At 55.9% G+C, this 20076-nt stretch overlaps 2 protein-coding genes and 1 long non-coding RNA gene across 3 annotated transcripts; 1 reads left to right on the forward strand and 2 right to left on the reverse strand.

Annotated features, from left to right (window-relative positions):
• Positions 1 to 290: 290 nt before the first annotated feature.
• Positions 291 to 709, reverse strand: TMEM203 (transmembrane protein 203). Its single transcript, XM_026049469.1, has one exon. It carries the CDS (start codon positions 707 to 709, stop codon positions 299 to 301), a length of 411 nt encoding a protein of 136 aa, XP_025905254.1. The 3' UTR covers positions 291 to 298.
• Positions 710 to 1184: 475 nt separating this feature from the next.
• Positions 1185 to 3921, forward strand: LOC112955813. Its single transcript, XR_003250948.1, has 3 exons — positions 1185 to 1525; positions 2025 to 2157; positions 2632 to 3921. It is a non-coding gene; the product is annotated as an uncharacterized LOC112955813 (long non-coding RNA).
• Positions 3922 to 5455: 1534 nt separating this feature from the next.
• On the reverse strand, positions 5456 to 18491 carry LOC112956103 (myosin-6). Its single transcript, XM_026049610.1, has 39 exons — positions 18291 to 18491; positions 18002 to 18145; positions 17560 to 17716; positions 17420 to 17447; positions 17210 to 17318; positions 17033 to 17125; positions 16883 to 16946; positions 16620 to 16718; positions 16401 to 16504; positions 16055 to 16193; positions 15854 to 15972; positions 15615 to 15764; positions 14666 to 14836; positions 14231 to 14540; positions 14015 to 14088; positions 13817 to 13904; positions 13605 to 13722; positions 13402 to 13525; positions 12799 to 12935; positions 12590 to 12716; positions 12355 to 12483; positions 12021 to 12263; positions 11649 to 11825; positions 11432 to 11577; positions 11255 to 11345; positions 10459 to 10848; positions 10223 to 10349; positions 10032 to 10150; positions 9251 to 9447; positions 8830 to 9013; positions 8567 to 8732; positions 8362 to 8486; positions 7973 to 8281; positions 7661 to 7864; positions 7308 to 7433; positions 6869 to 7144; positions 6299 to 6394; positions 5593 to 5727; positions 5456 to 5476 (listed from the first exon to the last, which is right to left on the reverse strand). The coding sequence occupies exons 1-39, from the start codon at positions 18489 to 18491 to the stop codon at positions 5456 to 5458; spliced, it is 5817 nt and encodes a 1938-aa protein (XP_025905395.1).
• Between the last annotated feature and the right edge of the window lie 1585 nt (positions 18492 to 20076).

Genomic DNA, 20076 nt, shown 5'->3' on the forward strand with positions numbered 1-20076 from the left:
CGCCTGCACATCAGGGTACATTAACATGAGAGGCGAACAAAGCCAAAGTCAGCAACACAGCAGAACAAGGTCCTTTGAGGAGAGTGCAGAAAGCCCACGCTCGGAAGCAGCCCTCGAGCTGGGTCCAGCGCAGGCCCAGGGCCCCATCCCTCACGCCTGCGGCTCCGCACTGTCCCGTCCCGACGCAGCTGCTCCGCAGGGGCTCTGCTCTGGGGCRCTGCTCCCGGCCCCTTGTGCCTGTCCCCAGCAATGCCGCCGTTGGGGCCAGAGGCAGGCCCGGCCCSGCCGCGCCGCCCCATCAGTTCACGCGGCAGGCGCGGAGCAGCAGCAGCTGCAGCAGGATGAAGATGGGCGCCATGACGAGCCCGTACCAGAGCTCGTGCGTGCGCTCCGCCAGCTTCTGGCACAGCAGCAGCTCGAAGACGAACTTGAGGCCGAGCACGGTGAGCACCCAGAGCAGCCGCAGGACGGCCAGCCGCTTCTCGCCGTCCCGGCAGAGCCGCACGGACACGATGGTGCTGAAATAGGTGCTGAGGCCGTCGGCGGCGAAGCAGGGCCCGAGCACGGCCCAGCAGGAGAGCGCGGCGGCCGCGCCGTCCACCTTGAGCACGAGCAGTGCGGAGCAGAGCAGCAGCGCGAGCCCCTGCAGGCCGAGCTCGCAGGGCGCCAGGCGCAGCCACTGGCCCAGCTCGCGCAGCGAGAACAGCATGGCGGCGCCGCGTGACGTCACCGCGCGGCGGCCGGGCACGTCGCCGCGCGCCGGGGGGTGACGTCACCGCGCGGCGGCCGGGCACGTCGCCGCGCGCCGGCGGGTGGCGGCGGCTACGTGACTTCCGGCGCTGGGCTCTTTCCTCTCGCTGTCCGTGTCGCGGCGCTTCCGTCCGCGGGGTTCCGGGGCCCGCTCCCGTCCCGCTTCCCGCTTCCCTCCTCGGCCGGTGTCCGCGCGGCTGGTCGCTCCCGGCCGCGCTGCTCCCGTCGCTCTCTTCCCGCCGCTCTCTTCCCGCTGTGCCCGCCCGTGGCGTTCCCGCCGCTCCCTGGCACGCCCTGTCCGCGATGCCCCGGTCCCTGGTTCCCGCCTCCCCGCACTGCGGTTACCCGCTTCCCGTGCTCGCCCTGCCCGTGCCCGGTTTCCCCCGCGAGCCTGCCTTGGGAAAGCAGAGGCTGCAGGAGCGCCTTCTGCTCGCTAGAGAGCAGGCAGCAGCATYGCAAACCAGCTGCGCTTCGCCAAACGCTGCAGTCTGTCAAAGCAGCAGAAAACAAACTGCTTCCTTGTGCTCTCTCCATAGCGATGATTTCATGGAATGTGTGTTTCTTCAATTTAGGTTTCTTCTTAGGGAAAGAACAACTCATCAGCAGATCAAAGCACAGATGGAATTGCTAAGAGCAGGAAAGAATATCCCGTGGATTTCCATGGGCAGGAGGAGAGAGCTTACGGCTGGATCAATGTCACTTACCTGATTTGTTCCTTCCCTACGCTGAGAGAAGGCTGAAACGGCCATACCTTCGTTGCAATGGGTGCCCGTTGGTGTGTATGCTTGCTTGTTTGTCTCTTTGTTTCTTTTGGATCTTTCTTAGCTTTTTAAACTAACTAGCACAGAATGAAAGATCTGGGTCATTGCCCCTCACAAATGATGTAGAAGTCATTCTTGGAGTAGCCTACAGTGCAAGGGGAGGGAGAAAGCAGGCCTGAGGGTGTTGCAGCTAGAAGTTAAGGGCGCATCTCCATGCCATGTGGACATGGGAAGAAAGCCCCAGGCTAACTAACACTGACTGTGGCTGGAAAAGCAAAGCACGGGCCTTGCCCTCAAGGACAGCCCTTCTGCTTTGCCCTGTTTGGCTGTGATCCAGTTCAGTGGTGATCTGGGAGCCAGCAGACACATCCCCCTCTGGTTCCACCACAAACATACCCCAAAAAGAAAACAAACAAACAAACAAAACCACAACTACCTTGGGAGAATTTGGCTTGCACCCGGTTCTTGGGGCTGTCCTATGCTCCTCTTCCTGTCCTATCTTGTCTTTTCTAGGCAGGAATCCTCCAAAGAAGACATGTGGGTCCCTAGAAATGGCCAACACTTTTGGAGATCTGGATCTTTTGAGTTTGATGCCAAAGAGTGCAGTTATGAAGCCGAAGGAAGTTTCTAAGTCTCCATTTAACTGGTATAATTGACAACATTTACACCCAGAGCTACCTCTGCTATGGAGAGAACAAGGTGCTGAAGTGCCTGACAAAGACATTAATTGAAGTGAGAGGGAAAGTGGCTGCTAAGCAGACACAGCACTGTCCTGCTACCAAACAACAGAAAAGATTAGAAGGTCAAATGGGAACAGCTGCCTCAGGGGAGCCTAGAGAAAAGACAGAGGCAGATTCTTTCCAAAAGGGCAAAGTGGGAGGACAGAGCTTCTGGCCACACACAGAGAAAACATGTTCACAAGAATGGTAGTTAGATACCAGAATAGAGCCTCAAAAGACTGTGGAGTCTCCATCCTTGGAGATATTCCAAAGTAAACTGAGCAAGACCTTGCTTAACCTGGTCATGCTTGAAGCTGGGGGGAGACAGAAGCAAACCCAGAGAACCCCATGGCTTCCTTCTAACCTCCTCTCTTCCCCACTTTTTTTTTTCCAATTGCCAGGAGTTACATTCCAGAACACAAGTGGGACACCCTTGCTACCCTAGAAACTACAAGGAAACTATCTGGTTGTCTTCTTTACACACCACAACCTGTACAAGGCAGAATGACCTACAGACACCTCTTGCTGACAGAAGAGTGACCCTATGAGGCAAAGGAAATGTGAAACGGTGCCGGGCTGTCTTTCTGCTATGACTTGCTCTTCCTCAGCATGACCAGCGAGCAGTCTCTGCTCACTGTCAGCAAGACCATCCGGAATTTCTGCACTAGGAGCTAGCAAGATGTACGTTTCCCACAATGGGTCACGGGAAGCTCTGGGAAGCTGCAAACGAGTAGTAAATCTTCTGGGTAGAGTTGCCCTCACAGCCCTCTAATACCTGCCCAGTCCACCAGCAATTGTCTTTCTCGGCATGAAGGGCCTTACAGAGCCATCCTTCGTCATGCAAGAGTCAGCATTCAGCAGAACATTGCGTCTGCAAGGCAATTGCCTGCTGCCAGCTCATTGCTAGGAGCTCAAATAACTTCCCTTCCTTCCCACATCCACCCCCAGCTGTCTTCTRGCTACCCAGAGGAAAAACCTGAGCGACTACGCAGCTCTATGCTCTACAGCATTCAGGAAGCGAAGGCTGGACTCTTATTGAACTGTGCCCAAAATGAGCTTGGCACCACAGGGCAACTTCCTCGGATCAGCCTGTTCACTGTAGAAATCGCAAGCAGGGCCTGTTTCCCTTCTTTTAACACCATTACAGATGCTGATGCCTGTTCCAAGTGTGGCCTTCATCCCACACGCTGGAGCTGGGGCTCTGCAAAGGCAGCCTGGCTGTGGGAGAGTTCCTCAAGTGCTGGCTGTTAGTGCAGCTGCAGGCACTCACTGACACGCTGCTTGGTGCAGCACCCCAGGTCAGAAAGGTCCCTGCTAAGTCTTTCTGCCTGGAGGCATGCCAGGCTCGGGGCTACCCAAGCTCGCTCTCCTTAGTGTGCATCTCCAAAGCCATCAGCAGCTCATGGCCTGGAAGGTAAAAGTCAAGGGGAGTACCCACAATCAGAAGGATGGCCTGGGCTCTATCTTTGCCATCTTCTTTTTCTTATGGGATAAGGGGATTTCTGTTCTTGTAGGTCTTCATGAAGACCAGACTCTGAGCCACCAGCACAAGATATGTGCACCCTGGATGCCAAGCTGAGATTCCAGGAGGCTAAAAGATCTGCTCTGGAGCTGGGCACACGTTTGGGGAGATTTCCCATCTGTGATTGCTGTCCTGCATTTGCTGTTGGTTTTGCTCATGTACTAGCTGTCATGTGTGTAATTCATGTAGTCACTTGTCAGCTGCACATTTACTTGTTGCCAGCAAGGAGCTCACCCTTACTGTCTCTGCAGATGTTTTCCCCCATTTTTAGCAGTTCTATTAGACAAATGAATGTGATAGAAATAAATATTCTAAGAGGCACCAAAGAAAAAAAAATCTCATTCTTTTGCTCCTGAATCAAAAGGATTTTAAAGTTTTTTGTCTTAGGTAAGGGATGGTACCAATGGTGGGAGCTGAGGCAAGGAGGCAGAACGAGCGTCCTGGCCACGGCGAGGTGCTATTCAAACACAGCGTAGTCCCCGTGTGTGCTGTGACCTGTCTCCCTACTGGTTTTCCTGGAAGGGGGCCACCAATAACACACGGGCATTGGGCACCCCCCTTCCCGGGGCCCCAGGCATCCAGGCGGGTGCTATCACTCCTCACACGACCCTGTTGATCCCTGAGAGGGGCCCAGGCGCCAGCTCCCCCCACTACAGCATTCCCCCTCAAAGGGGGCCCAGGCATGCGGGCTGGTCCCGCCCCCACAAAATCCCCCTGGATTAGGGGGCTCTGGGAGCRGAGGATTAACATGGCCTTGCCGGGGCACATGGATCCCCTGTGCCAAGTGCGGGGGCTGCGGGATGGAGCGGGAAGGAGAGGATGTCTGTCCGGACGCCTGGGCCCCGAGGAGGTTTGGGAATGTGCAGGGTGCAACGGGGGTCCCTGGATGCCCGGTCCCCTCGTGGCAGAGGAGGGATGCGAGCGCTGGGGGCGGGAATGGTGCCGGTCAGGGACACCTGGGCCCCTGGGCAGTGTCCAGCGGCGCCCAGGGGATGCTGACAGCTCCCCCACCGTGGGCTGGGGGGAGGCAGCGCCGTGGGGCCGGTGGCCGTAGCCAAGTTCCGCACCCCCCCAATCCCTCCCCACACAACCACTTTGTCCCCGGCGCCGGGACAAGTGTCCAGCGAGGTGACACATTCCCGAGGGCGGAGGGAGCCGCATCCCCTCCCCCCACCAAATGCCGCCCACAGGGAGCCCTGGGACCCAGAGGGACACACTGGGAGCCCCCATCCTCCCTCAGAGGGAACCCCTGCGACCCATAGGGATACCCTTAAATCCATAGGGACGTGCTGTGATGCTTAGAGAGCCTCTGGGACCCATACGGAGGCCCCCAGGAAAGTCCCCAGGCCCCTGAACCCACAGAAACTGACCCCAAGCACACAAAGCACCCCTGCCCCATGAACCCATAGAGACCACCAGGACCTCAGAGAGGCCCCTGGGCCCCAGAGAGGCCCCCACAGCCCCAGAGACCCTTCTGCCCCAACGCACAGAGGCAGCCCTGGGTGCTTGATGTCATTTATTGGTGATTGAGAGTTGGTGGCCATGACACCCCCATGCGGCAGGTGACCATGACATCGTGGTGACACCGTTGTCAGTTGACCATGTCACCCCATAGTGCCGGTTGCCAGGACACCCTGGGGCACATGATCATGACACCCCTTACAGCTGGTGGCCATGACGGTGCTATAGGCCTGGTGTCTCCCTCACTCCTCGCCGAGGTCTTTCTGTGTGGGGAGGAGGGGGGAATGGTGAGAGCAGGTGTGGCCTCAGGGGAGTGTGGCCATGGGGGACTATGTGGGGACATGTGGGGGGGACATGTAGGGGGACAGGTGGCACCCACCTGCGGGCCAGCATGGCGGCTCCGGGCACGCAGCTTGTTGGCCTGCGCTTCGGCCATGTCGGCGCGCTCCGCTGCCTCGTCCAGCTCGTGCTGCGCCTTGCGCAGCTTGGCTAGGTTGGCAGCGGCCTGTGCCTCCTGTGGGGGGTGGGGACAGGGGTGATGCCCACCCCACAGACTCTCCACATCCACCCATCACTTCCATCTCCTTCAGCATCTCCATCATCCACCTCCTCCACTTCCATCTTCTCCATTTCCTCCTCCCCATCTTCCTTTCCTTCTCCTCCTCCTTTTGCTCCTTCTCCATCCCCTCCTCACTTCCTTCAATCTCCTTCATCATCTTCTCCATCATCTCTCCCTGTCCATCATCATCCTTCACCATCATCTCCTTCTCCATTATTCCCCTCTATTTCCATCTTCTCCTTCCCCATCCCCTTCTCCTCCATCCCCTCCTCTGCCACCTCCAACTCACGCACCACTTCCTCCACCCAACCCAGCACCTCCTCCGGCAACCCAACAACTCTACCTGACTACTTCCCAACCTGTCCTCCATCTTCCCTATTCACCTTCCCTTCCACTCATCCCACATCCCATCCAACGGTCTGTGTGTTCATCCACCACCATTTCCTCCATATGTGCATCCCCAGCACCCTCTTCCGGTCTCCAGGCAGGTCTCTCCTGCCCACACTGGGCCACCATGATGTCTCACCGCCTCCTCTGCCTGCCGCTTGTAGGCCTTGACCTTCAGTTGCAGCTTGTCCACTAGGTCCTGCAGTCGTAGCAGGTTCTTGCGGTCCTCCTCCGCCTGTAGCAGTTCAGGGCAGATGAGTAAAATGGTTGCTGGGTCTGCACCATGATGGTCACCCGCGGCCATCACATTAGCCATGTTCTAGGTCTACTATGGTAGTGGGTGATGTTCTAGGTGGCTCATGTGCCAATGGCCACCAGATTGACCACATTCTAAGTCATGTTGTTGGTTTTACAAGTACTTAGGTCACTCATATCTCTCTGGTCACCAGGTCAAGCAAGTTCTTGGTCACACTATGGCAACAGATGATGTTCTAGGTGGCTCATGTGCCTGTGGACACTAGGCCCATCACATTCTAGTTCCCTCCATAGCAATGAGAGATGTTCTCAGTTGCTTGTGTGCTTATGCCCATGAGCTCAAGCATATTCTACATCATGGGTAATGTTCTAGGCCACACAAACCCCTAAAGCCACCGTATTGACTGTGTTCTGTCACTGTATGGTTGCATGGTGGCAACAGCGGCTCGCTCACCTGGTAGCTGAGCTCCTTGACACGCCGCTCTGACTTGCGCAGGCCTTTGATGCTCTCAGCATTGCGCTTCTGCTCAGCCTCAAGCTCATTTTCCAGCTCCCGCACACGGGCCTCCAACTTCTGCAGTTGCTTCTTGCCACCTTTGAGGGCCAGCTGCTCGGCCTCATCCAGTCGCAGTTGCAGGTCCTTAATGGTCTGCTCCATGTTCTTCTTCATGCGTTCCAGGTGGGCACTTGTGTCCTGCTCCTTCTTCAGCTCCTCTGCCATCATGGCTGCCTGCATGGGGACAGAGGGGATAGGGAGTGACACAGTGACCCAGAAGGACCAAACGCAGCAGTGGGTGATGCTCCAGGTGGCCATGATCAAACTACGGGTAGTGGGTTGGTAGAGAGTGTCCTAGGTTGCTCAACAGCTGAGAACCTATTCAAGTCCAACTCACATCAGTGATGGCCTTCTTGGCCTTCTCCTCAGCATTGTGGCACTCCTGCACAGCCTCCTCCACCTCTGTCTGCAGCTGGGCAATGTCTGCCTCCATCTTCTTCTTCTGGTTGATGAGGCTGGTGTTCTAAAGTGGGGAGGAAGAGCTCAGGACATGGTCCCCAGATTCCTAGTCCATCTCCATTCTGCTCTGAGGCACGAGGAGAGGGACCTGGATGGAGCCTCTGTCCCCACAGGACCCAAACATCCCTAGATGGAGGTTCTAGGTCACTCAAGGCCTGTTCTCTGCCCTTGGAAGGGTTGACTGACCCTGGCCAGGGTTGAGGTCCCTCCTGGGAGGCCTCCACATCTCACCTGTGAGTGGAGGAGCTGGACGCGCTCGCTGGCCTCAATGAGCTCCTGTTCAGCCAATTTGCGGGCTCGTTCCGTCTGCTCCACCACAGCCCGCAGTTCCTCCAGCTCTGCCTGCAGCAGGTTGTTCCGCCTCTCCACGATGGCAATGTTCTCCTTCAGGTCCTCATTGGCCCTCACTATGTCGTCCAGCTGCAGCTGGGTGTCCTGCAAGACCAGACCAGCTGGAAGTCAGTCAGTGAGATGGACACAGCCCCATGGCCAGCCCCATGAACCCAACACGGAGGTGGAGAACGTCTGGAGACCAGGAGGTACCTTGAGGTTACCCTGCAAGATCTTCACTTGCTTCTGAGCCTCAGCAGCCAGGCGGTTGGCATGGCTCAGCTGGATCTCCATCTCATTGAGGTCACCCTCCATCTTCTTCTTGAGCCGCAGTGCTTCATTCCGGCTGCGCGTCTCAGCGTCCAGGGAGGTCTGCAGTGAATCCACCACCCGCAGGTGGTTCCTCTTGGCCTGCTCCATCTCCTCGTCCTTCTCAGCCAACTTGCGCTCGTAGTCTGCCTTGACCTGGTTGAACTCCAGCTGGGCCCGCAGGATCTTCCCCTCCTCATGTTCCAGTGAGGCCTGGAGAGGACAGAAGGACTGTAAGGAGCAAGGAGAGATATGAAGAGACACAACATGGGAAGACATGGGGGATGCAGCACCTCAGCCTCCTCCAGAGCTGCTTGAAGGTCCAACTTCTCGGCATCCAGCTGCTTCCGGACCTTCTCCAGCTCGTGGATGGTCTTGTGGCTGGCACCCAGCTGCTCTGTCAGGTCTGAGATCTCCTCTGTGGAGACAAGAACCCTTTAGGTTCCTGAGGAGGGACATAGAGAGCCATGGGGAGTTCCATGTGCCCCCTACTCTCACCTTGGAGGTTCTTGTTCTCCCTCTTGAAGGTCTCCAGGTGCTCCAGAGCCTCCTCATAGGCGTTCTTGAGCTTGAAGAGCTCGGTACTAAGGGCACGGGCCTCCTTCTGCGAGCCCTCCAGCTCTGTCTGTGACTCCTCAAACTTCTGCTTCCACTCTGACAGGATCTGGATGTTGTGTGGTGGGACACCACCAAGCCGTCAGCATCCTCTGCATCCCCCACCTTGTCCCACCACACCATCTTGGATGGATCTCCTATGTCACCTTGTCAAAGTTCCTCTGCTTCTTGTCCAGGGCAGCAGCAGCTGCATTGGAGCGCTCGAGGTCCACCATCAGGTCCTCAATCTCACTCTGTAGGCGGTGCTTGGTCTTCTCTAATGAGGAGCACTTGGCATTCACTGCCTCCACTGCCTCCTCAGCCTCCTGCAGCCGCTGTGCCAGCTTCTTCCTGATGATAGGAGAGAGAAGAACCCACCTGAGGACCTGTCCATCACCTGCTCCTGCTCCCTAAGCCTGGTTGCTCTGCACACAAAAGTGGTCAACAACAAGGTAGCGGTGCAGCCCATAAGCATGCTGGATGTTCCAGGTCTCTCTATCCAAAGAGCCTTCTGGGTGCCCACCTGGAGGTCTACCTCACAGGGAGAAGTTTCAGCACCCCAGGGGAAGTTCAGGGGAGATGTCTCACTTGGCCTCCTCCAGCTCCTCGGTGCGCTGGATGGCATCTGTTTCATACTTGGTCCTCCACTGGGCCACCTCTGAGTTGGCTTTGGAGAGGGAGCGCTGGAGCTCAGCTTTGGCCTCCATCTCCTCCTCGTACTGCTCCCGCAGCAGATCACAGTCATGCCGGGCTGATTGCAGTGCATGGGCTAACGCATTCTTCGCCTGGGGACGGATTTGAGAAGATTAGTGCTGATGACAATGGTCACTCTGGTCCAACTCAGCATCCTCTGACTCCGTAGGCAGTGGTGTTGGCCTCCTCAAGTCAAGTCAACCCCCTTCAGACCAACCAACCCAACCACAATGAGATGAGTCCAAACATGAAACTGTGGGAGTTTGTTATGCTTTTTAGGGCTTAATAAAGTAGAGAGCTTAGCGTAAGTAGATGATGTAGTATATCATAGGGCATAGAGATAGGACATGGCGCTCGGAAGATCTCGCAATGTCACRAGAGGTTAGGAGCATAATTAATTTATGCAGTTTACTGATAACCCCATGCCATACAAGGCGAAAAGTAGAAATTAGTCTCCCGATTGGGCAGTAGGTGAGTTTCCGCATTCTACTGGAGAATATATGCAGACTGAACTACACAATAAATGCCATTTGCTGCATCCTCCATACTGGTGTCTATGCTCTATGGCCCTGGGGCGAGGACAACCCCAGGTCAGTCTAGCTAGCGGACGAGGCTTGCTGACCCACTTTGGCAACATGAGATCAACCCAACCGCCATGAGATCAACCCAGCCTCACCTTGGCCTCTTCCTCCAACTGCCGTTTCAGGTCCTCCATCTGCTGAGTGTAGGACTGCTTGCCCCGTGTGAGCTGTGAAATTAGGGCCTCCTTCTCCTCCAGCTGGCGGGACAGTTCTCCTGTGGAGGTAAGGTAGGGCTTGAGGACCTGGGAGACAGGTGGTAGGGGGGGCTGTGGGACAGGGTTCCCACCATTCTCAGTCTGGAGCTTGGCCCGCTGGGTGCTGGTGTCGTTGAGGGTTCGTTGCATCTCCTCCAACTTGGCCCGGTGCTCAGACACCTGGTCCTCCAGGGTACGGCACAACTTCTCCATACCCACCTGGCAAAGCCAATGAGAGCGGGAAGGAGTCAAGGATACCATAGGGACCAAGAAGTCTGAACTGGAAAGGAGGGTCCTGTCATCCATCCACTCCAGTTCTACCACTCACTTTGGCCTTAACAAGCTGTTCCATCCCGGAGCCAATGTCGTCCAGCTCCAGCTTGAGCTCACTCTTTTCCTTCTCCAGCTTCTGCTTGACACGCTGCAGGTTGTCTATCTGCTCGCCCAGCTCGGCCACACTGTCTGCATGCTTCTTGCGCAGAGCGGCCGCGGTGGCCTCATGCTGCAGTGTGGCCTCCTCCAGGTCGCGACGCATCTTCTGGAATTCAGCCTCCCGCTTCTTGTTGAGTTCCATCTGCACGGAGGTGGCACCACCAGCCTCCTCCAGCCGCTCGCTGATCTCTTCTAACTCCCGTGAGAGCTCTGAGCGCAGCTTCTCCACTTTGGCCCTGCCTGTGCGTTCTGCCTCCAACTCCTCCTCCAGCTCCTCGATGCGTGCCTGCACTCCAGACATAGATATGACATCAGCAGGCTGGACTATATCCAACCCAACCAACTGGAGGCTCCTCAACTCGACTCAATTCAACCCAACCCAACTCAACTCAACCCCACCAAGTGGAATCTACCCAACTCAGACAAATCCAGCTCAACCCAAATCAACCCAGCCAACTGCAGACTCCCAAACTCAACACAATCCAACACAACCAAACAAACTCAACTCGATCGAACTCAAAACAGCCCAACTCAACCCAACCATCTGGAGACCCTCCAACTCAGATTCTGACTCTACTGTGGGCCTAGACATGGTAGGAAATGCTCTGGGGCAGGTCTCTCCTCCTAGGCCCTGCCTAGGGGTCACCCCAGAAACCCTTGGTGGTGTCTGGGGCTGGAGGTTGAGTCCTCACCTGCAGCTCCTTAAGCTTCTTCTGGAGCTGCAAGGCCAGCGCTTGTTCGTCCTCAATCTTGCTGTTCTGCTGGTTGATCTCAAAATCTTTCCTGCAGAGAGAGAGAGGCAGAGAGACTTGATGCCTCCATCTTGGACCTCAGACTGTGTCCACCTGGGGAGGAAGGTCCAGTCTCACTTCTTGAGCTTCTCTTCCAGCTGCTGCTTGTCATTCTCCAGGTCCATGATGTTCTCCTGGGTGAGCTTCAAGTCACCTTCCAGCTTGCGCTTGGCCCGTTCCAGGTCCATCCGCATCTTCTTCTCCTGCTCCAGGGACCCTTCAAGCTAGAAGAGAAAGACAGAATGAAGTCATATTCCTTTGTCATCTCAGCTACCAATGCTGAGCTCATACTCACGTCATCCGCCTGCTGCTCCAGCTTCACTTTGGCCTTGGACAAGGTGTTGACCTTGTCTTCTTCCACCTGCAGGTCGTCCAGTGCTTGCTGGTGAGCCTCTTGCAGGGCCTTCTTCTCCTTCGTGAGCTTGGCGATGATCTCGTCCAGCCCAGCCATCTCCTCTGTGAGGTTCTTCACCTGTGTGGGGAGGTCAAAGCCATGAGGCCACCAGCACCATGTCGAAAGGAGATCAGAGACAGGGGTTGCTCTTCCTCTTGGCCAAGCCAACGAGGACACGAGTCTCCAGCCAGCCTTGGGTCTTCGCAAACCCAACAAACCCAAAAGAGGCTTTGTTCATCCTAGTCCCCAGGGATCTGGGTTGAGGTCCCCCACCTTGTTCTCCGTGGCGTGCTTCTCCTTCTCCACCTTGGCCAGTGTTAGCTCCAGGTCATCAATGTCCTTCTTGAGCTCTGAGCACTCATCCTCCAGCTTCCTCTTCTTGGCCGTCAGCTCGGCATTCATCTCTTCCTCATCCTCCAGGCGTTCTGTGAGCTCCTTCACCTTGGCCTCCAGCTGGATCTTGTTCTTGATCAGTTGGTCACAACGCTCCTCGGCATCGTTGAGATTGTCCTGCTCCTGTAGGGGGACAGGAGGGAGTGTTGGGAACCATCACTCCTCACTGCCATCACCTGTGGACAAGGCGAGAGGCAGAGGGAGTTCCACTCACTGCCTGCACTTGCAGCTGCAGGTCGTTTTTCTCCTGCAGCATGGAGACCATTTTCTCCTCCAGCTCCTTCCGCCGTGTTTCTGACTTCTCCAGGGCTTCCTTCAGGCGTCCAAACTCCTCCTTCATTGTCTGTGCCAGAGGCCGAACTCAACATAGTGGCATCCACTTGAGGCCATTTGTCCTCGTCCCCACCCCAGCCCTGCTCTGGGTGCTCCACAGGAGAACCCCATCCCACCTGCATCTCCTTCTCAGTCTCAGCACTTTTCAGCAGCGGTTTGATCTTGAAGTAGAGCTTCATCCAGGGCCAGTTCTTTACCCCCATGAAGGCCCGAATGTTCCACTGGATCACTAGCAGTGCGTCCCTGGGGACAATAAGGAGACAGAGAGCTGTCACCATGTCCCATGCCTGGGCCCATAGACCATGAGCTCCCTCCCCCGCCTCACCGGCGCTCCAGGATCTTCTTGAACTCGATGCGCATGAGCTGGCCTCGGGCTTGGGCCTGGATACGGGTGATGATTCGGGAGAGGCGCTCATCTCGCATTTCCTCCAGGTGGCCCAGCAGTCCAGCCTTGAAGAAGACCTGGCAGAGGAAAGGGACAGCAGGTAGACCATGGAGTGGGGAGATGGAGGGATGGAAGAGTTGGAGAGATGGATAGTTAGGTTTGTTGGTGCAGGCCACCTGGGTACTCTCCCACTCAACCCAACCAGGTGGAGGATCTCTGACTCAACTCAGTCCAACCCAACCAAGTGGAGACTCTCCAAGCCAACTCAACAAAACCAAGTGTAGGCTCTCCAACTCAACCCATCTCAACTCACCCAAGCGGAGACTCTAACCCAGCCTGACTCAACCAAGTAAAGACTTTCCGACTCAACTCAATGGATGGGTGTGTGGAGGAAGGGGTCTGTAGATGGGAAGATGATGGGGGCCCTCATGCCAGGTCCCACTTTCTTGACCTGGAGAACCCATTCCCTGTCTCATTCTGCTCCTCCCACCCACCCCCCACAGGCTCCTCCCAGCCCATCCCCATGGACTCTTCTGCTCTCACCTTGGTGTGCCCGAACTTGTACTGGTTGTGATCAATGTCGAGGGAGCCCAGGAGCTTCTCAGCTCCCTTGCGGCTGTCAATGAACTGCCCCTCCGGGATGGCCGCAGGATTCAGGATGCGATAGCTGCCAAAATGTGAAAGGCCCACTGTAAGCTGCATGTACTTTTGGCCTCCCCTCAAGCCTCGAGGCCTCGAAGTCTCACCGCTGGCGGAAGTCCCCATAGAGGATACGGTTAGGGAAGCCCTTGCGGCAGATGCGGATGCCCTCAAGCACCCCATTGCAGCGGAGCTGGTGCATCACCAAGGGGTTGTCCATCACACCTGAGGGGTGGCGTGAGGACAAGGGGATCAGTTTCTTGTCCCTTCCCCCAGGCTCTGCCCCGATCTAACCTGGACAGGTCCTCCCTCTTCTTACCGGGTGCTTTACGCTCATTGGGGATGAGGCACCGGACAAAGTGGGGGTGAGTGGTCTTGAGGTTGGCCATCAGCTTGTTGAGATTTTCCTAGGTGAGGAGATGGGGGCTTTGAGCCAATCCCAACCATGGGAGGAGCCAGTGGGCTCGACCCCATGTCCAATGAGATGTTCCTGCTCCATGGTGGGGTTTGCCCTTACCCGGTGAAGGGCTGAGACAGTCTGGAAGGACGAGCCTTTCTTCTTAGCACCCTTCCCCTTGCTGCTGTCCCCGCCTGGGGGAGAAGAGGGAAGTCAGAAGGATCTACCCATCCATGTCTCCATCCAATCAGCCCTGTCTCCTCAATCTTCAATCTCTCCACCCTCTTCCCATCCAGCCAGCCCGTTCGCCACCAATACCCATCTCCATCTACCCACCAGCATCAGTACTGGCGTAGTTGGAGAAGAGACTGGCCAGGAGCTTGAGAGATGACTTCTGGTAGAGCCCCACCACTGTCTCATTAAGGGGATCCTTGTTCTTCTCCAACCAGCCCAGAATGTTGTAGTCCACTGTGCCGGCATAGTGGACCAGAGAGAAGTGGGCCTCGGGCTTGCCCTTCACATTGCGGGGCTTGCCAAAGTTGGCCGACTTGCCCAGATGGTTGTCATACAGCTTTGCCTTGAAGGTCATGTCTGAGGCCTTGGGGAACATGCACTCCTCCTCCAAGATGGACATAATGCCCATAGGCTGGACAATGGAGAACATCACTGGTCATGGAGGAGATCCACTGGGACCCAAACAGGTGCCCTTCAGGTCTCTGGTTGGTCCCAGTTCGAAGGACCTTCCCAGGAGACCTCAAGGAGAGCTAGTACCTTCTCGATGAGGTCAATGCAGGCCTGGAGGTCCATGCCAAAGTCAATGAACTCCCACTCGATACCCTCCTTCTTGTACTCTTCTTGCTCCAACACGAACATGTGGTGGTTGAAGAATTGCTGCAGCTTCTCATTGGTGAAGTTGATGCAGAGCTGCTCAAAGCTGTTGAACTAGGGGTGGAAATGGGGAAGACATAATTTTCAATGCAATGGACAAGGTCAACTGGAAAGCCAGCTGGACTGGACTCCCAACTGAGGCCAAGTAATGACCAATGGGATCAATAGGTTCAATTGGACACCTAATGAGGTCAACATAGCACCCAAAGGAGTAAAGATAAGACCCAATAAGATCATTGGAGTCAGCTGGACACGCAGTGGGGCCAAGTAGACATTCACCAGAGGCCAAGTAATGACCAATGAGCTCAACAGGGTCAACTGGACACCCAAGGGGATCAACACAAAACCCACTGAAGTCAAGTTAAAACCAAATAGAACCCCTGGGGTCAACTGGACACCCAACAGAGGTTAAGTAATGACCAATGAGATCAACAGGATCAACTAGGCACCAATGTAGTCAACTAGATATCCAACAGAGCCCAAGTAATGACCAATTAGATCAATGGGATCAATTGGGCACCCAATGGAGTCAACACAAAATTCAATGGGGTCAAAATAAGACCCAATAGGACCATTAGGGTCAACTAGACACCCAATAAGGTTATCTGGATACCCAATGGAGGCCAAGTAATGACCAATGGGATCAACAGTGTCAACTGGACACCCAATGGGGTCGACATTGCACCAAATAAAGTCATGTTAAAACTCAATAGGACCATTGTGGTGAACTAGACACCCAATGGAGACCAAGTAATGACCAGTGGCACCACCAGGTTCCAGTGGTCATCCAAGGAGGTCTGTTGTCTCCCAACAGGACCCTGCATCCCCTCACATCAAAGATTTCGAAGCCGGCGATGTCCAGCACACCGATGAAGTACTGCCGGGGTTGCTTGGTTTCCAGCGAATTGTTGATCCTCACCACCATCCAGTTGAACATCTTCTCATAGACTGCCTTTGCCAGGGCCCCGATGGAGTAGTACACCTGAGAGAAGCCCGTGAGGTAGAAGACGGGGTGAGGATGAGGAGGGATGAGCCTGGAGAGGAGGAGATACGGGTGGGGACTACTCTCACCTGCTGGACATTTTGTCCCTTGGTGACGTACTCGTTGCCCACCTTGACCCGTGGGTGACAGAGCCCCTTGAGGAGATCCGCCGAGTTGAGACCCATCAGGTAGGCTGACTTGTCTGCATCTGCAGCAGTGGGGAGACAGACATGCTCAGGTGTCACCAGGGTGCCATTGAGATCCCCCAGTTCTCCCTACCAAGGCCCCACCTTCAGTTCCATCAGGCTCCGCCTGCTCCTCCCGCTGCTTCTGCTTGAATTTCATGTTGCCAAAGTGCATGATGGCACCTGTCAGCTTGTAGACACCAGCCTTCTCCTCTGCTGTGAAGCCCAGCACGTCGAAAGCACTCTGTGGGACAGGCCATGGGACTAGGCAAAGGCCTGGCCACCTCCTTGTCCATCCATCCCTCCACAGAGTCATTTAGCCCTCCATTGAGTCATCCATCCATCCATCCATCCATCCACCCACCCACCCACTCATCCATCCATCCAAGGACTCCTCCATGCCCCCAAGGACTTCTCCATTCATCCTTCTACCGCAGAACCCCCTGCTCACATCGGTGGCCATGAGCTCCTCTGAGTCGTCAATGGAGGCCACGGTCACCTCCCCTTGGGAGACGTAGCTGTAGTCGTAGGGGTTGTTGGTGATAAGCAATGTCTCTGCTCAACAGCATGCAGTGGGGAGGAGAGAAGGAGATGGTTTAGGGCAGCGGTCTGGAAACAAGTGGCCCTGTGTGTCCCCAAGGTAAAGATCTGTCCCCACGATCCCACTCACCTAGCAGCTCAGGCTTCTTGTTGGAGAGGATCTGGTAGAAGATATGGTAGTTCCTCTCAGCCTTGAGCTGGAAGATGACACGGGACTTCTCCAGGAGGTCTAGAGCAGGTGAGATGGGTTAGAGAATTGAGGGGATGGAATGGCAGGAGAATGGACAGAAGGGTGGGATGGTGGAGAGGTGGGTGGGATGAACGAGATGGTGAGAGGAGAAGATGGATGGTGGGAGGAGAAGATGGAGGAAGACCAAAGATGGCCAAACTCACAGGTCTCAATGTCAGCTGATGCCAGCTTCCCGGTGGCCCCAAAGTGAATGCGGATGAACTTGCCCTGTCCAGGGGGAGGGAGGAAGAGGTGAGGCCCCTTCCTCAGTCCCATCAGGACCCGCCACCCCATTAGTCCCACCCCCAACTCACAAAGCGGGATGAATTGTCATTGCGCACGGTCTTAGCGTTGCCAAAGGCCTCCAGGGCTGGGTTGGCCTGGATGATCTGGTCTTCCAGGGTGCCCTGGCAGGGAAAAAGTGGGGTGGAGATGACATGGCTCTGCTCCCCTCCTTGTCCCACCCAGCCAAGCTTCCCTGTAGCCCTCACCTTGCTGCTATTGGCTGCCTCCTTCTTGCGGTCGCCAATGGCAGCGATGCTGGCAAAGTATTGGATGACACGCTTGGTGTTCACYGTCTTGCCTGCCCCAGATTCACCGCTGTGGGAAGGGTGCGTGGGGCATGAGTGAGGCACAGGGCTTAAGGGGCACCTCCTCCCACTCCACCTCGGTCAACGATTGCCCCTGAGGAGAGGACTCACGTGATGAGGATGGACTGGTTCTCCCGATCTGTGAAGTGAGAAGTGAGGAGACAGCAAGTGTGAGGATGGAACCAATGGGCTTCTGGGAGCTCCAGGAGTGGAGCCACAACGGGGTGGAACCACGGCAGGGTAAGGCCTACCCGTGAGCATATTCTGGTAGGCGTTGTCAGAGATGGAGAAGATGTGGGGCGGGGCCTCGCTGCGTTTCTTACCCCGGTAGGCAGCCACCACCTCAGAGTTGTACACGGGTAACCACTTGTAGGGATTCACCGTGACACAGAACAGCCCCGAGTAGGTCTAGGGGGAGGGGAAAGGGGCAAGCCAAGAGCATGTCATGGACCCTGCCCCTCCTTGAGCTACGGAGGAGAGGCCCCTGCTCAAGGTGCCCCATTGTTCAAGGAGGAAGAGGTAACCTAGACGCCCAAGCAAGCATGGGGAAGGACACATGGTTCTAAGTGCCCCAAGGGCGCTGGGGAAGGTTTTAGCTGCTCCAAGGGCTCTAGGGACAGGATCCCTGGTTCTAGGTGCCCCATGGAGTCCTGGAAAGGTCCCCTGGTGGAAGGCACCCCCTCGGGGACTCACATAGATCATCCAGGCTGCATAACGTTCCTTGAGGTTGTAGAGGACGGCAGGCTCATGCAGGAACGTGAGCATAGCCATGTCCTCAATCTTGTCAAATTTGGGCGGGTTCTGTTGGTGGACATCGGTCTCCTTCACAGTCACAGTCTGCACGGGGAGGAAACAAGGCAGAGTCAGCAGGGAGTGTCCTCTCAGTCCTTCCAGGTACCACCAGCCCAATGCTCCTTGGTGTCACCACCGCATTGCGCCCAGTGGCTCCCCCATGCCACAGTGTCTGCCCAGGCATCCCCACCTGGCCGTGTTCGGTCTGGACAGTGACTGTGGCACCATCACGGGACACCACGCGGCCCCGCACGAACTCATGGCGCTCATCAGGGACGAAGCAGTCAGCACGCAGGTCGAAGGGCCGTGTCTGTGCCTCTAGCCGCTCTTGCTCTGACTTGCGCAGGAAAGGGGCAGCTGCCCCGAACTCGGCCAGCGCTGCGTCGCCCATGCTGCCGCCCCATTGGCGTCAGTGTTTTGGCAGATAGGCAGAGGGTCTCCCTCGCCAAGCTGCCCCCAAAGAACCCATCTGGGTCCCAAAAACCACCCAGGAAGGGCAAGATCAAGTCCAAAAATATCAAGATCAACCCCCCAAAACGTGACTTGGATGGACACCTGAGATGCCAWCATTGACCCTCCTAAAACCCAAACACAGATTGATCCCCCCTAAAATGGTAACTTTGATCCGCAAATCATCCAAAAAACATTTGAACCCAAAAATGGCAAGATCACCCCCCCAAAACCCAATATAGACCAACTCCCAAAATACCACCACTGACCCCCCCAAAACCACAAGATCAAGCCCCAATACAGATTGACAACCCAAAATGGTAAATTTGACCCCCAAATCATCCCAAGATCACTCCCAAAATGGCAAGTTCAACCCCCCCCCAAACCCAACAAAGATCAACCACCGCCCAAAATGCCAAATCAACTCTCAAAACTTTAAGATTGACTCTCTAGAATGCTGGTTTGAGGAGGATGCCAAAAAATACAATATTGGTTGACCTTAAAGAATGTCAAGATTAACCCAAAACCTTTGAGACTGAACCAAAAAGGCTGAGATGAACCTCTCCAAAAATACTGACCCAGGTTGATCTTGAGGAACAGAAAATCGAGCCCCAAAAATGCCAAAATCAAGATCCAAAACRCTGACCTTGACCCTCCCAAGACATCAAGGTCAACCTCTCCCCAAACACCCTAGRTGGACCCCAAAAATGCCTGTTTCAGCCACAAACAGCCCCCCAGGCCCTCACCTGTGTCTCTTGTCTCTCGTGTGGAAATACGTTGGATCTGGAGGGTAGCCGTGGGGGTTGAGGGACCCCCAACTTTGCACCCTGGCTGCCCGATAGACACCTCCCCAATGCCACATCCCCATCAGATCAGCCTCTAACCCCCAGACTGACCAAAACTACATAGCCGCCCCAGAGCCCCCAGGCTCTCATAGCTGCCCAACAGATCCCTCAATATCCCCCCAGATCCCACTGGGTACCCCATAGCCCCCAGACCTCCCATGTCCCCCCAGCCTTCCATATCTCCCCCCAAAACCCACCCCATAGCCACTCCAGATCCCCACAGCTGCCTCAAAGCTGCCCCACAGCCCCCAGACACCCATATTTGACATCCAGACTTCCCATAGCCCCTAGAAGCCCATAGTCACCCGAGACCCCCACAGCCACCCCACAGCTACCCCACAGCACCTAGACCTCCATATCTGCCCCATAGACACAAGACTCCCATGTCTCCCCATACTCCCAGAGCCACCCCAAAATCCCCCATAGATCCCCAGAGTTACCAGAACCCCAGGTCCCCCCACACCCCTGTAACTGTCAAACTCCCATAGCTGCCCACATCGTCCACATAGAGGCAGCGAATACCCACGCACTCTCACACTCCCTGACCCGGCACACACAGTCGCCTCGGCCTCACAGCACCTTTATAGAGCCCCAACGCCGCCCCCCGACCTCCCCTGGGCACATTCCTGGCAAGGGGCCACCAATAACACACGGGGATTGGGCACCCCCCTTCCCGGGGCC

The sequence above is a fragment of the Nothoprocta perdicaria genome, unplaced genomic scaffold (assembly GCF_003342845.1).
Source record: "Nothoprocta perdicaria isolate Ctin4 unplaced genomic scaffold, notPer1 scaffold_6, whole genome shotgun sequence".
Classification (NCBI taxonomy): domain Eukaryota; kingdom Metazoa; phylum Chordata; class Aves; order Tinamiformes; family Tinamidae; genus Nothoprocta; species Nothoprocta perdicaria.

What these genes read in the sequence shown, in the direction of transcription:
- TMEM203 (XM_026049469.1), bottom strand. Translation starts at nt 709, where the DNA reads ATGCTGTTCTCGCTGCGCGAGCTGGGCCAGTGGCTGCGCCTGGCGCCC.